The 12,474-nt window shown below is 61.8% G+C and overlaps 1 protein-coding gene and 1 long non-coding RNA gene across 2 annotated transcripts; both read right to left on the bottom strand.

Annotated features, from left to right (window-relative positions):
• Positions 1-881: 881 nt before the first annotated feature.
• LOC149120701 (uncharacterized) lies at positions 882-9,373 on the bottom strand. Its single transcript, XR_016224976.1, has 3 exons — positions 9,191-9,373; positions 1,492-1,637; positions 882-1,141 (listed from the first exon to the last, which is right to left on the bottom strand). It is a non-coding gene; the product is annotated as an uncharacterized LOC149120701 (long non-coding RNA).
• A 1,503-nt stretch (positions 9,374-10,876) lies between these two features.
• Positions 10,877-12,349, bottom strand: TMEM86B (transmembrane protein 86B). Its single transcript, XM_008253391.5, has 3 exons — positions 12,164-12,349; positions 11,757-11,994; positions 10,877-11,493 (listed from the first exon to the last, which is right to left on the bottom strand). Exons 1-3 carry the CDS (start codon positions 12,212-12,214, stop codon positions 11,108-11,110), a joined length of 675 nt encoding a protein of 224 aa, XP_008251613.4. The 5' UTR covers positions 12,215-12,349; the 3' UTR covers positions 10,877-11,107.
• Between the last annotated feature and the right edge of the window lie 125 nt (positions 12,350-12,474).

Below are 12,474 nucleotides of genomic sequence, written 5' to 3'. Positions count from 1 at the left end.
TTCTTTCTTTCTTTCTTTCTTTCTCTTCTTTCTTTCTTTCTTTCTTTCTTTCTTTCTTCTTTCTTTCTTTTCTTTCTTTCTTTCTTCTTCTTTCTTTCTTTCTTTCTTTCTTTCTTTCTTTCTTTCTCTTTCTTTCTTTCTTTCTTTCTTTCTTTCTTTTCTTTCTTTCTTTCTTTCTTTCTTTCTTTCTTTCTTTCTTTCTTTCTTTCTTTCTTTCTTCTTTTTCTTTCTTTCTTTCTTTCTTTCTTTCTTTCTTTCTTTCTTTCTTTCTTTCTTTCTTTCTTTCTTTCTTTCTTTCTTTCTTTCTTTCTTTCTTTCTTTCTTTCTTTCTTTCTTTCTTTCTTTCTTTCTTTCTTTCTTTCTTTCTTTCTTTCTTTCTTTCTTTCTTTCTTTCTTTCTTTCTTTCTTTCTTTCTTTCTTTCTTTCTTTCTTTCTTTCTTTCTTTCTTTCTTTCTTTCTTTCTTTCTTTCTTTCTTTCTTTCTTTCTTCTTTCTTTCTTTCTTTCTTTCTTTCTTCTTTCTTTCTTTCTTTCTTTCTTTCTTTCTTTCTTTCTTTCTTTCTTTCTTTCTTTCTTTCTTTCTTTCTTTCTTTCTTTCTTTCTTTCTTTCTTTCTTTCTTTCTTTCTTTCTTTCTTTCTTTCTTTCTTTCTTTCTTTCTTTCTTCTTTCTTTCTTTCTTTCTTTCTTTCTTTCTTTCTTTCTTTCTTTCTTTCTTTCTTTCTTTCTTTCTTTCTTTCTTTCTTTCTTTCTTTCTTCTTTCTTCTTTCTTTCTTTCTTTCTTTCTTTCTTTCTTTCTTTCTTTCTTCTTTCTTTCTTTCTTTCTTTCTTTCTTTCTTTCTTTCTTTCTTTCTTTCTTTCTTTCTTTCTTTCTTTCTTTCTTTCTTTCTTTCTTTCTTTCTTTCTTTCTTTCTTTGAAGACTTACTTATTTATTTGAAAGGCACAGTTAGAGACAGAGGGAGAGAGAAAGACAGAGAGGTCTTCCATCCGCTGGTTCACTCCCCAAATGATTGCAACAGCCAGGGCTGGGCCAGGCCAGAGGCAGGAGCCTGGAGCGCCATCCGGGTCTCCCACGTGGGTGCGGGGGCCCAAGCACTCGGGCCGTCTTCTGCTGCTTTCCCAGGAGCATGAGCACGGAGCTGGATCTGAAGTGGAGCAGCCGGGACTCACACCAGCGCCCACCCAGGATGCAACGCCACCCCCCCCCCGCCCCGCCCCGGCACCAGGTCTCTGCTCACTCTTCCTCCTCCTCCTCCTCCATCCTGTCTGCATTTTCCGTCTTGGAAACACGCCCGCCTTCCCAGTCTTCACATCGCAGCCCGTGGCGACACCACGCCCACCAGCTCGCCCTCCCATCCTGCCTCCTCAAACCCCAGCCTCTGCACCCCGGCCTCCAGCCGCTGGTTTCGGAAGTCCCAGGGGTGGGCTGTGGCACCAGCACCCCACCTGCCCACCTGCTCTCATGCACGAGGTCTTTCCCAACGGAGGGACTCACCGATGCCAACCAACGCCCGTGCCGTGGACTCAGCGGCGACATGGTGGTCCCTCACTGGGCCCCCGCGGGGCCAGCGCCTCTCGCAGCTGGCCGGTCCAGTTGCCCTCTGGCTCCAGCTCCACAGGACTGTGTACAACGGCAAGGCACTGGAGAAGCAGGGCACAGAGAAGGAGTCTGGGGGCCGGCGCTGTGGTGGAGCGGGAAGAGCTGCCGCCTGCAGTGCCGGCATCTAACATAGGCACCGGTTCAAATCCCAGCTGCTCCACTTCCCATCCAGCTCTCTGCTGTGGCCTGGGAAAGCAGTGGAAGATGGCCCAAGTGCTTGGGGCCCTGCACCTGCATGGGAGACCTGGAAGAAGCTTCTGGCTCCCGACAGACCCAGCTCTGGTCATGGCGGCCATTTGGGGAGTGAACCAGTGGATGGAAGACCTCTCTCTCTGTCTCTCCTTCTCTCTCTCTGTCTGTAACTCTGCCTCTCAAATAAATCTTAAAAAAAAAAAAAGGAGGTGGACGGGGTGGGGTCTGATAGGGCTAGTGCCATGTGGCAGCAGGTAAAGCAGCTGCTGGCGATGCTGGCACCCCGTAGAAGCCCGGGGTTCACATCCCGGCTGCTCCACTTCCGATCCAGCTCCCTGCTGAAGCACCCAGGAAGGCAGCAGCAGGTGACCCAAGTGCTTGGGCCCCTGCACCCACGTGGGAGCCTAGGATGGAGCTCCTGGCTTCAGCCCGGCCCAGGATGGACGACTCCCACCCGCCTCCGTCTCTCTGTGTAACCCTGCCTTTCAAATAAGTAGAATAAATCTTTTTTTTTTTTTTTTCAAAAACCACAGATTCTGCCACAAATCCAGCGACCCACCAGAAGCCCGGACTGCAGCCCCAACTCCAGTTCCCACACTGGTCTTCAGCCTGCTCTGGGAACGCCTGGTCTTTGAACCTGGTATGAGATTTGCACAGAGCATTCTCTGCACTGCGCGCTACCAAGCCATCGGCCCCACAGCCCGCGTCTGCACTTCTGTGCCTGCTCCCTCTCACTCACTTCTGTGCCTGCTCCCTCTCACTCGTTCCCTTAAATGTCGTGAGTCAGAGCTGCCAGCCTTCCTCGGGGCTCCCCCTGCCGGCAGCTCCCAGGGCCTCTGGGGGCTCAGTGAAAGGCCTGGGGCTTTGGCAGACCCTGGCTCTGAGTCACTGTAGCCATCAGGACACCAACGGTCAGCGAGGGCTGGGGTCTGACCGGGCCTGGGGGGGGGCAGGGTCAGGTCCCAGAGGGAGGGCGGCCCTGGGCTCCCAAACACGGGCTGAGTGGGCGGTCCCTCGCCTGGAACAGACCCAGAGAGGCAGACGCCTGCTTGGGAGACCTCGCTGTTTGGCAAGGGCGCTGATGGCAGGACGGAGGGAGGAGCCACTAGGGCTTGCCCAGCCTTCCCGGGAAAACAACAGACGGGCGCCCCAGAGGACCCGGGAAGAGGGGGTGGGGCAGGGCGGGGTTCCTGTGGTTCTCAGTCTAGGAGCCCACGGGCCCTGGGGCGTGGGACTGGGCGCTGTTGAACCCGGCCCTGGGCGAGGTGTGCAGGGCTACTGCTCCCCCAGGGGCCTCCCTTAGCCAGTTAGCACAGCCCCCGGCCTCTGAGGCCGAGCCTTCCCCTCTGCACGGTTACCCTGAAAGAACGGGGAGCCTTATTCCACGGGACAGGGCCAGACGCACACCCTGGCGCGTGCAGGTCCCCTCTGGCCCGTGCTCAGCACCCACCGCCGGGACAGCGATGCAGGAGCGTCCCGGTGTCTCGGCAGGCGTTTGTCAAGTCCTGACTCCCACTTCTGGGCTCCCTCTGCCTCTGCCCCCTGCCCAGCGCCCCAGGCTCCAAACCGCAGGGTCCTCTGCCCAGAATCTCCTCTCTCACCCCCAACGCCTGCCTCCCCGGCGTCCGAGCGAGCCCCAGCTCTCTCACTGGGGCGCCCGACGCTGTCAGCGCTGCTGTCCCCTCCCCAGGGTCCCACCGCTCGGCACGGGGGAAGGCGCCCAGGCTGCTGGCGTCTCACTCCCCGCCCCACCCCAGGCCACCCACGTTCTCCTCCCTCGCAGGCACCACATCCTAGCAGGGGACCCGGGCTCCCCCGGCTTCCTTCTCTGGGCAGCTAAGCCAACTCCGGGGAGCCGGGGAAGGGAGCCCCCTGGTGGCCAGGACAGGCGTGCGTGCAGGGGTGAACAGGAGACGACCCAAGATTCCCGAGGCTCCTGCGCTCACCTCCTCCCCGCAGCGCGCCCCGGGTCACCACTTGGGGGTTAGGAAGCTGGCATTACCTGGAGGACAAGGGCACAAGCCAGCCCCACCTCTCTCTCCAGCCACAGCCGAGACTGGATGCCGGCAACCCTGTCTCCCCGGTGCTGTCCTCGGGCAGCACGTGGCCCTGAAAGGGCGAGGACCCCGTAAGGACGCCGGGCAGTGGCCGCGAGCCCAGCCCGGTCACCCGGGGAGCTCCTGCCGCGGGGCCCTGGGCTGCTCAGTGCTTTGCTACAGCACAGGCTCGGGTCATGCTGACGGCGTCCCGCGCAGGTGGGAGGCAGGCCGGCCGCGCGGGCTGACCTGGGACGGGCTCACAGCCCGCCTTGGGTGCTGGCTGTCCGGCAGATTCCTTCTTCCACACCCAGAATGCGTTCTCTCCGCTCCACCCCCGAATCCCTGCAGGCTGGGGACGGGGCACGGGGAGGGGTGGCGTGTGGAGAGCGTGTGCAGAGACCCCGTGTGGGGAGAGCGCGTGCGGAAACCCCGTGTGGAGAGCGCGTGCGGAGACCCCGTGTGTGGAGAGCGCGTGCGCAGAGACCCTGTGTGGAGACCCTGTGTGGGGAGACCCCGTGTGGGGAGACCACGTGTGGAGACCCCGTGCGGAGAGCGCTTGCAGAGACCCCGTGTGGGGAGACCCCGTGCGGAGACTGTGTGCGAAGAGCGCGTGGGGAGAGCACATGGGGAGACCGCGGGAGACCCCGTGTGGAGAGGGCGTGTGCAGAGACCCCGTGTGGAGACCCTGTGTGTGGAGACCCCGTGTGGAGACCCTGTGTGTGGAGACCCCTGTGGAGAGGGTGTGCGCGGAGACCCCGTGTGGGGAGACCGCGTGCGGAAACCCCGTGTGGAGAATGCGTGCAGAGACCCCGTGTGGGGAGGGTGTGCGTGGAGACCCCGTGTGGAGAGCGTGTGCAGAGACCCCGTGTGGAGACCCTGTGTGTGGAGACCCCGTGTGGAGAGCGCGTGCAGAGACCCCGTGTGGGGAGAGCGCGTGCAGAGACCCCGTGTGGAGACCCTGTGTGGGGAGACCCCTGTGGAGAGGGCGTGCGCAGAGACCCCGTGCGGGGAGCGCATGCAGAGACCCTGTGTGGAGACCCGTGTGTGGAGACCCCTGTGGAGAGCGCGTGCAGAGACCCCGTGTGGAGACCCCGTGTGCGGAGACGCTGTGGGAAAGCGCGTGTGGAGACCGTGTGTGGAGAGCGCGTTGGCGGCTCAGGGGGACGGTGGAGCTCCTGTCCCGCGTCCTTCAGGGAGCCAGGGGTGCTCTCAGCCTGTCTGTGTTCCCAGACACAAGCGGGGAGGCACAAAGAGCCCCGTGGCTCCCAGGAGCCCCGCGGGCATCCATGGGGAACTCTGGGCCGTGTGAACCTGGCCTGTGTCCCGGAACGACAAGGGACAGTGCAGAGGAAGGTGGCCAGCTGGGGTCCAGACCACCAAGCCCACGAGGGCACCTGGCTGGGGGCCAGGCATGGCAGTCTTCCTTTTATTTATTTAATGATTTACTGCGCGGTGGCACAGCAGGTTAAGCCTCTACCTGCAGTGACAGCATCCCATGTGGGTGCTGGTTCTAGTCCCGGCTGCTCCTCTTCCAGTCCAGCTCTCTGCTGTGGCCTGGAAAAGCAGTGGAGGATGGCCCAGGTCCTTGGGCCCCTGCACCTGTGTGGGAGACCTGGAATAAGCTCCTGGCTCCAGATTGGCACAGCTCCGGCCGTTGCGGCCAATGGGGGAGTAAACCAGCAGATGGAAGACCTCTCTGTGCCTTTCAAATAAATGAATAACTTTTATTCCAGCGTGCTTGGTGTCTTCCAAGCACGCTGGTGTCCCAGGCGGTGTCGTCACTGCTGTGCCAAACTCCCACCCCTAACTTATCTTTCAATTCCATTTCCCACAAGCTTTTTAAAGATTTCTTTTCTTTATTTGAAAGAGAGTTACAGAGAGAGGTAGAAACAGGGAGAGAGAGAGAGAAGTCTTCTATCCGCTGGTTCACTCCCTAAATGGCCACAATGGCCAGAGCTGGGCCAATCAGAAGCCAGGAGCCAGGAGCTTCCTCCTGGTCTCCCACGCGGGTGCAGGGGCCCAAGGACTTGGGCCATCTTCTGCTGCTTTTCCAGGCCATAGCAGAGAGCTGGATGGGAAGAGGAGCAGCCGGGACTAGAACTGGCGCCCACATGGGATGCCGGCACTGCAGGCCAGGGTTTTAACCCGCTGTGCCCCCCGACAAGCTTTTTCAAGAACCCTAGGATGAGTGTACACACAGTCCACCCTCCAGACCGGTGGATTCCACACCCAGACCAACCAACTGCAGGTCAAAAATACTCAGCAACAGCCAGGACAGGGAGGCCAGGACCTACACAGCACTTACATGAAGTCACAGACAGATGATTTAAAGTGGATGGGCCGGGGCCGGCGCCGTGGCACAGCGGGTAAAGCCACTGCCTGCGGTGCCAGCATCCCGTATGGGCGCCAGTTCATGTCCCGGCCGCTCCACTTCCGATCCAGCTCTCTGCTACCGTGCCTGGGAAAGCAGTGGAAGATGGCCCAGTGGCCCCATCTCCGGGGTGAACCAGCGGGTGGCAGACCTCTCTGCCTCTGCCTCTCAGATAAATCAATCAATCTTAAAAAAAATAGAATAAAGTACACGGGACGACGCAAACACTACACCCTTTCACCCCGGGGAACTGCGCGGCCACGGGGACTCTGGTGTCTGTGGGGTTCCGCACACAGAGGAAAAAGCACAGATGGGTAACAGACAAGGACACACAATATACATGAGTGTTCGGAGCACACACGTGGACACATTTGCATCTGTACACAGATCTCCTTTCTTCCCGTGACCTCTGTGGGGAAGCTATCTGCCCACTTCCTATGTCCCCACGAGCACAGGACGTGGGTGAGCTCCTCGGGGGGTGTGGCCTGCTGGTTAAGAGGCCTCGGGGCCAGTGACACGCGCTCCGAGTCACAAATCCACCCCCCCACTTCCGACGTGGGTGACAAGAACCCCCAGCCCGCAAGGCTGAGCTCCATCCCATGGGCCCAGCCCGTCACCAGGGCGGCTCCCGCACACGCTGACCGCACACTGACCCCCTCCCGCGGGTGGGTTGGCAATGCCAGGGCACCTGTCTGAGGGGAGGCGCCGAGCATGGGGAGGCGCAGGGAGGGCAGGGGGTGACAGAGGAGCTCGGCAGGAAGGCAGCTTGCTTGCCCCGAATAAACCCCGAGAACCGCAGGTCACCGCAACGAGCCGGTCACGGAGACGGACCAGGACCCCAGGACTCGGGTAGCCACAGCGGACAGACGCACATGCACGCAGTGCGACGGGGACGCGAAGCAACTGGCTCCGGCTTTTCTGTACGTTTGCTTGCTTTCCTCTACCTGGCAGGCCGAGTGACACACATGCTCCTGCCTGCCACTGACTGACCCTGAGAGGCCCACGACGAGCCAGGGCCGTGCAGGCTGGAGCCCGAGCTCAGAACTCCATCCGAGTGACACACACGCTCCTGCCCGCCACTGACTGACCCGCAGAGGCCCACGATGAGCCAGGGCTGTGCAGGCTGGAGCCCGAGCTCAGAACTCCATCCGGGCCGGGTATGGGTGTGGCAGGCAGCCAAGCACCGGAGCCATCACAGGCTGCCTCTGAGATGAGTTAGCAGGAAGCTAGAGAGGAAACACGGAGTAGCCGGGACCCAAACCGTGGGATGCGTGCGTCGCAAACGGCAGCTATGTCACTGCATCGCAATGCTCGCCTCGGAATTTTAGTTTCAGAAGATTTTTAAGAGAATTGGAGGCCAGCGTTGTAGTGCAGCAGGTTAAGCCACTGCTTGAGATGCCAACATCCCAGGAGGGCCGGTTTAAGTCCCGGCTGCTCCACTTCTGATCCAGCTCTCTGCTATGGGAAAGCAGTAGAAGATGGGCCCAAGACTTGGGCCCCTGCACCCTCGTGGGAGACCCAGAGGAAGCTCCCGGCTCCTGGTTTCCGATCAGCGCAGCTGCAGTCATTTGTAGCCATAGGGGGAGTGAACCAGTGGATGGAAACTCTCTGTCTCTCCCTAACTCTTTTAAGTAAATAAAAAAATCTTTTAACAGTTGAGAAGCTGGTGTTGTGTTGCTGCGGGCTGACACCACTTGCAACACCAGCGTGCCATACTGGATGGCCAGATTTAGTCCCGACTGCTCCACTTCCGGTCCAGCTCCCTGCTAATGCACCTGGGAAACAGCAGAGGACGCCCGAGTGCCTGGGCCCCTGCCACCTATGATGGAAGACCCAAGTGGGCTTCTAGGCGCCTGGCCCAGCGCAAGCCACTGCAGACTTTGGGGAGGGAACTTGCAGATGGAAGCTGTGTGTGTGTGCGTGCGTGCGTATGTGTGTGTCTCCCTCTCTGTCACTCATTCAAAGAAATAAAATAAAATTTGGGGGGAAAAAAGGATGAGCACTCTGGATCTCCTTGGTCTCAGCAGCACCGAGTCCCATGGGCAGTGATGCACACATACAAACCGTGACCGCGACCACGACCAGGCTCTGCTGCGCACATCGGCAGCGGCCAGATTCTCAGCCGCAAACAGAAGGGGTCAGGGGTGAGGACACAGAGACCGGGCCCCCCTGCTGCTCGCGGGACGTACTGCTGGAGGCGCGGGGAACAGCCTGGGAGATCCTCAAGGGCTGTGTGGCACTGTGGTTGGGCCACCACTCGGGAAGCCCGCGCTGGAAGCCCGAGGCCCAGCTCCACTCTCCGCTCCAGCTTCCTGCCACTGTGCACGCTGGGAGGCAGCTGGGCGCGGCCTCAAGTAGGTGGGTCCCTCCCCCACGCAGGAGACCTGATGGAGCTCCTGGCTTCCGGCTCACTCACTCTCTATCTTTCAAAATAAAATAAAGCAAAAAAATGGGTTTTTGGAGAGCTACCCAGGCCACCCGCGGCAGAGGGAGGCCCGGGCGGGACACGTACCTGGGCTGGCAGGGATGCTGCTCAGACGACAGCCTGGGCTGTCCCAGCGCCTGTACCAACGGGGCAGCCTGTGGTGCTTTAGCTCAGCGGGTTCCGTGCCCACCGGGCCCCGAGACCCAGGCCAGGCTGCACCGCTGGATCCTCCAGCCGCAGCGCGAGCCAGGCACAGGAGCAGACAGATGTTAGCTGCCCCGGCGGCTGTCCCCAGCCCCGGGGGAGTCCCAGGCCCCCGCCGCCCCTCGCTGCCCCTCGCTGCCCGGCTGCAGGTAACAAACCCCTGTGTGTCACCGTCTCTCACCTGGCACCGTGAACCTGCCGCGCAGCCCACAGCCAGGGCCCTTCTCCGCACCCCTGGCTACTAATGGGGACCACTCCAAGCCAGGGGGCCTAGCAGCCGGACACGGCTCCCCAAGCCCAAGTCCCCGCAGGCCCCCCATTCCTCGTCCTTTTCCTGCCAGCCCAGATGTGCGCACCTCTCACCTGTGTCCGGCAGGTGCTGCCAGTGGACGGGCCCACGTGGTGAAGGCACAACGGGTCCCTGCCGCCAGGCCCTCCCCTGCCTCCCGGGACACCTGTGCAGGTGCAGGGGAGCAGTGGGGTCTGGGCCTGCGGGGGGCCACCCGCCTCAGGGTGGGGCGGAGCGTGGGCCCGGCCGGGAGCCTGGAACGAGAGAACCCAAGTTTTCCTTTTGGGCGCGATCGTGCGGTAGAAGGCTCGCCTCGCTGCAGCCAGGACGTTACCCCCGCCCCCATTTTCCCGTTCACTCTCGAGCCCTTGGGGGTGGCGGGAGTGAGAATCCGGAGGCGAGCACTGTCCGGCCAGCCGGGGCCCAGCAGGGGCACACCGTGTGCGTGACCTCCGAGGAGCAGGCCGGACCCCGCCCATCCCAGATTGGACGACTGGAAAGGACGCCATCTTTCTGCCTCACGCAGGCCTGCCTGGAGCGGGGACCAGCACGCACACCCGCGCTCAGGGCGACGGAACTGCGTTCCCAGCCCCCGTGCTCAGGTGTCTAACGGGACCGGGTGCCCAGGAGAGGAGGACGGCGGGGCGCTGACCGCTGCCGCAGCTCTCCCCGGGGCACACGGTCTGGGAGGGTCCAGGTGGGGCACCAGACGTGGAAGCGCTCCAGGCTCCAGGACCAGGACTGCAGCTGCCCCGTCCCCGCCTGACCCAGGAAAGGGACCCGAGGTCTGCTCCCTCCCCCGGGTCTGGAAGGAGGGGCACGGCCCCCAGCCTCTATCGGGCAGGGGGCTCTGTGTGTGAGAAACCTGATGAGCAGACAGGCCGGGGGTCACGGGGAGGCCAGGCTCAGGGAAGCAGAGGGACAGCAGCGCCATGTCCACTCCCCCAGGCAACCCCCCAGAGCCAGGCCGGACACCAGAACCCTCTTCCAACCTTCCCTTCCCTTCCACGCCCCAGGCCCCCCCCCCCATCTACAGGCCCCGCCCCGCCCCCCTCCCTCCCCCCAGTCTGCTCCGTCCCGGCAGTGCAGCCTGCAGGCCTGAGAATCCAGCCTCCAGGAAGCCGCTCTGCTGGTGCCCTCCCGCCCCGCCCCTCTGTGCCTCCTGGCATCCCCAGGCACAGCTGTCGGGCAGCTCTGACGCCCACACATAGGAGGCCACACGGCCAGGACGAGGGCCACCCCCACCCCCACCCCGACCCTTCCTTTCTTGCCTCTGTCCCCATCCCTAGTTTCCCTCCCCTCCTTGAGACCCTCCCACCTCCTAGCTCCTCCCACGGCACCATCTGTGACCCCGAAAGACAGGCGTCTGAGTCCTGCCTCCTCGTACGTACGGGTGCCGAGAGGCTACGTGGAAACAGGAGCTTTGCAGATGCGGCTGAGGGACTCGACGCGTTCATCCTGAGTTTCATCCAAGGGCAGACACAGCGCCAGGCGGCCACACGATGACGGGGCGGAGGCGGCATGAGGAACGCTGAGGGCTCCAGTCACCAGGAGAGGCCCGGAAGCACCCCTGTGCCGAGACGCTGGAGGACCGACGGCTTCGTTCTGAACTTGGCCTCTGGGAAGCCTGAGCAGGCACCTGGTGCGTGGCGTTGACGACCGCAGCCGGGCCATGAAAGGAGGTGACGACCCCCCCAGAGGACCCCCCAGGGACAGCTCTTCTGAATCATGGCCGCCCTCCCGAAATAACCATGACTTGGACGTTTCAACACCCACTTTACTTAGGCAACGAGAAAATAGACTTGGAGCGGCGGGGAAGGGGACGGGGACGCCTGGGAGGCCAAGCGCGAGCCTGGTCGAGGGGCCCGGAATCCACATCAGAACCAGGAAAGGCGGCTGGGGCGCTGGTCGGGAAGCTTCGCTGCACGGGCGTCTCTCGGGCTGCGCTCATCCGCGGGCCCGAGTCGGGGACGGGCTGGGGCAGTGGTCGGTCAGTTGGTCTTGAGCCCCGCCGCGCTCCTGAGGGCTGACAGGGCGATGAGGGCCTGGGCCGCGTAGTAGGTGGCCATGGTCAGCAGGCGGGCGTTGGACACAGACTGGACGAAGATGTCCCAGGCCAGCACGCCGTCAGAGAGCGCGAAGAGCGCGGCGCCCCAGCCGGCGCCCCCGCCCCGCGCCAGGCCGCGCCAGAGCATGGCGCTCAGCACCAGCATGTAGCCCACCACGGGCGGGACCATGTCCTGCTCCACGTGCAGCAGCAGCAGGCCGCAGAACACGACCAAGGCCGGCGTGGTCAGCAGCAGCAGCCCCGGCCGCAGTGGGGACAGGCCGAAGGCCACCAGGTACAGGAGGTGGGCCACGGAGAAGGCGGCCATGCCTGGGGAGAGAGGGCGTGTGCCAGGGACGGCGGGCAGTCCTCGCCGCGGCCCTGTCGCCTCTGCCCCGCGCACCGGCGCCCACCCCGCCACATCCAGCTGCAATGGTGGCACCTGCACCCCAGGGGCCTCCAGGTCAGCTCTCTGAAACGCCCACCACGCCCTGTCCTCCGTGCCCCCCGCTCTCCTCAGCCCATGGCTCGTGCCCAACCCCGCACGGACACCCAGAGTGCATCCCGGCCCTGCCCCCGAGGCCTCCCCTCACCATAGAGGAAGGTCTCGGGCCAGATGAGGAAGACGTCGCCCAGGGCCGAGCACAGCAGGGCCACCTGGAGGAGCCGCGTGTAGCTGCCCCCCGAGGCTGCGGCGCCCAGGAACACGGCCAAGCACAGCACCGGCAGGCACTTGATGAGGGCGCTGAGCCAGGACGGCTGGTCCTCGGGGAGCCAGACGAGGAAGTAGATGGAGCAGGTGAAGATGAAGGGGCTCAGCCACCTGCGGACCTGAGGCGGCCGAGGGCAGGGAGGGGCCCTGAGCCACCAGCTCAGCCCTGTCCCGCTGGAGGTCAGGACCGCCCCCCGCCCCCCGCCCAGGCCCCAGACCCAAACGCCCAGCCTGGGCCTGTCAGGACCAGTGGCGGGGCTCCCCCCCAGCGCCGCCACAGGCCCTCACCTGCACTGAGGAGAGCGTGTTCAGGAGCAGCCCGCCTTCCCCAGCGTCCATGCTGCCTGCGGCACCCAGAAGCTGGAGGCTCCAGAGGGTGGTTACATGTTAACCACAGGAGCGTCCTGTGGACTCTGGGACTGATAACACGCCCGGGCAGATGTCCCCCGAGCCTGCCACCTGCTGATAAGTAGGTGCCCACTGGGACCCAGGGGTTCCTCCCCCCCACAGCCCCTGGCCACAGTTAAGTGCCCGCCCCTCCCATTGTCCTGTGCCCAGCCAATCAGAAGGGAGCAACTGCAGGATTCCGAACAGAGGCC

This window comes from Oryctolagus cuniculus, chromosome 18 (assembly GCF_051225735.1).
Source record: "Oryctolagus cuniculus isolate XC-2025 breed Fujian yellow rabbit chromosome 18, ASM5122573v1, whole genome shotgun sequence".
Classification (NCBI taxonomy): Eukaryota; Metazoa; Chordata; class Mammalia; order Lagomorpha; family Leporidae; genus Oryctolagus; species Oryctolagus cuniculus.
The sequence above is the reverse complement of the archived record's forward strand: the minus strand, read 5'-3'. Positions and strand labels throughout refer to the sequence as shown.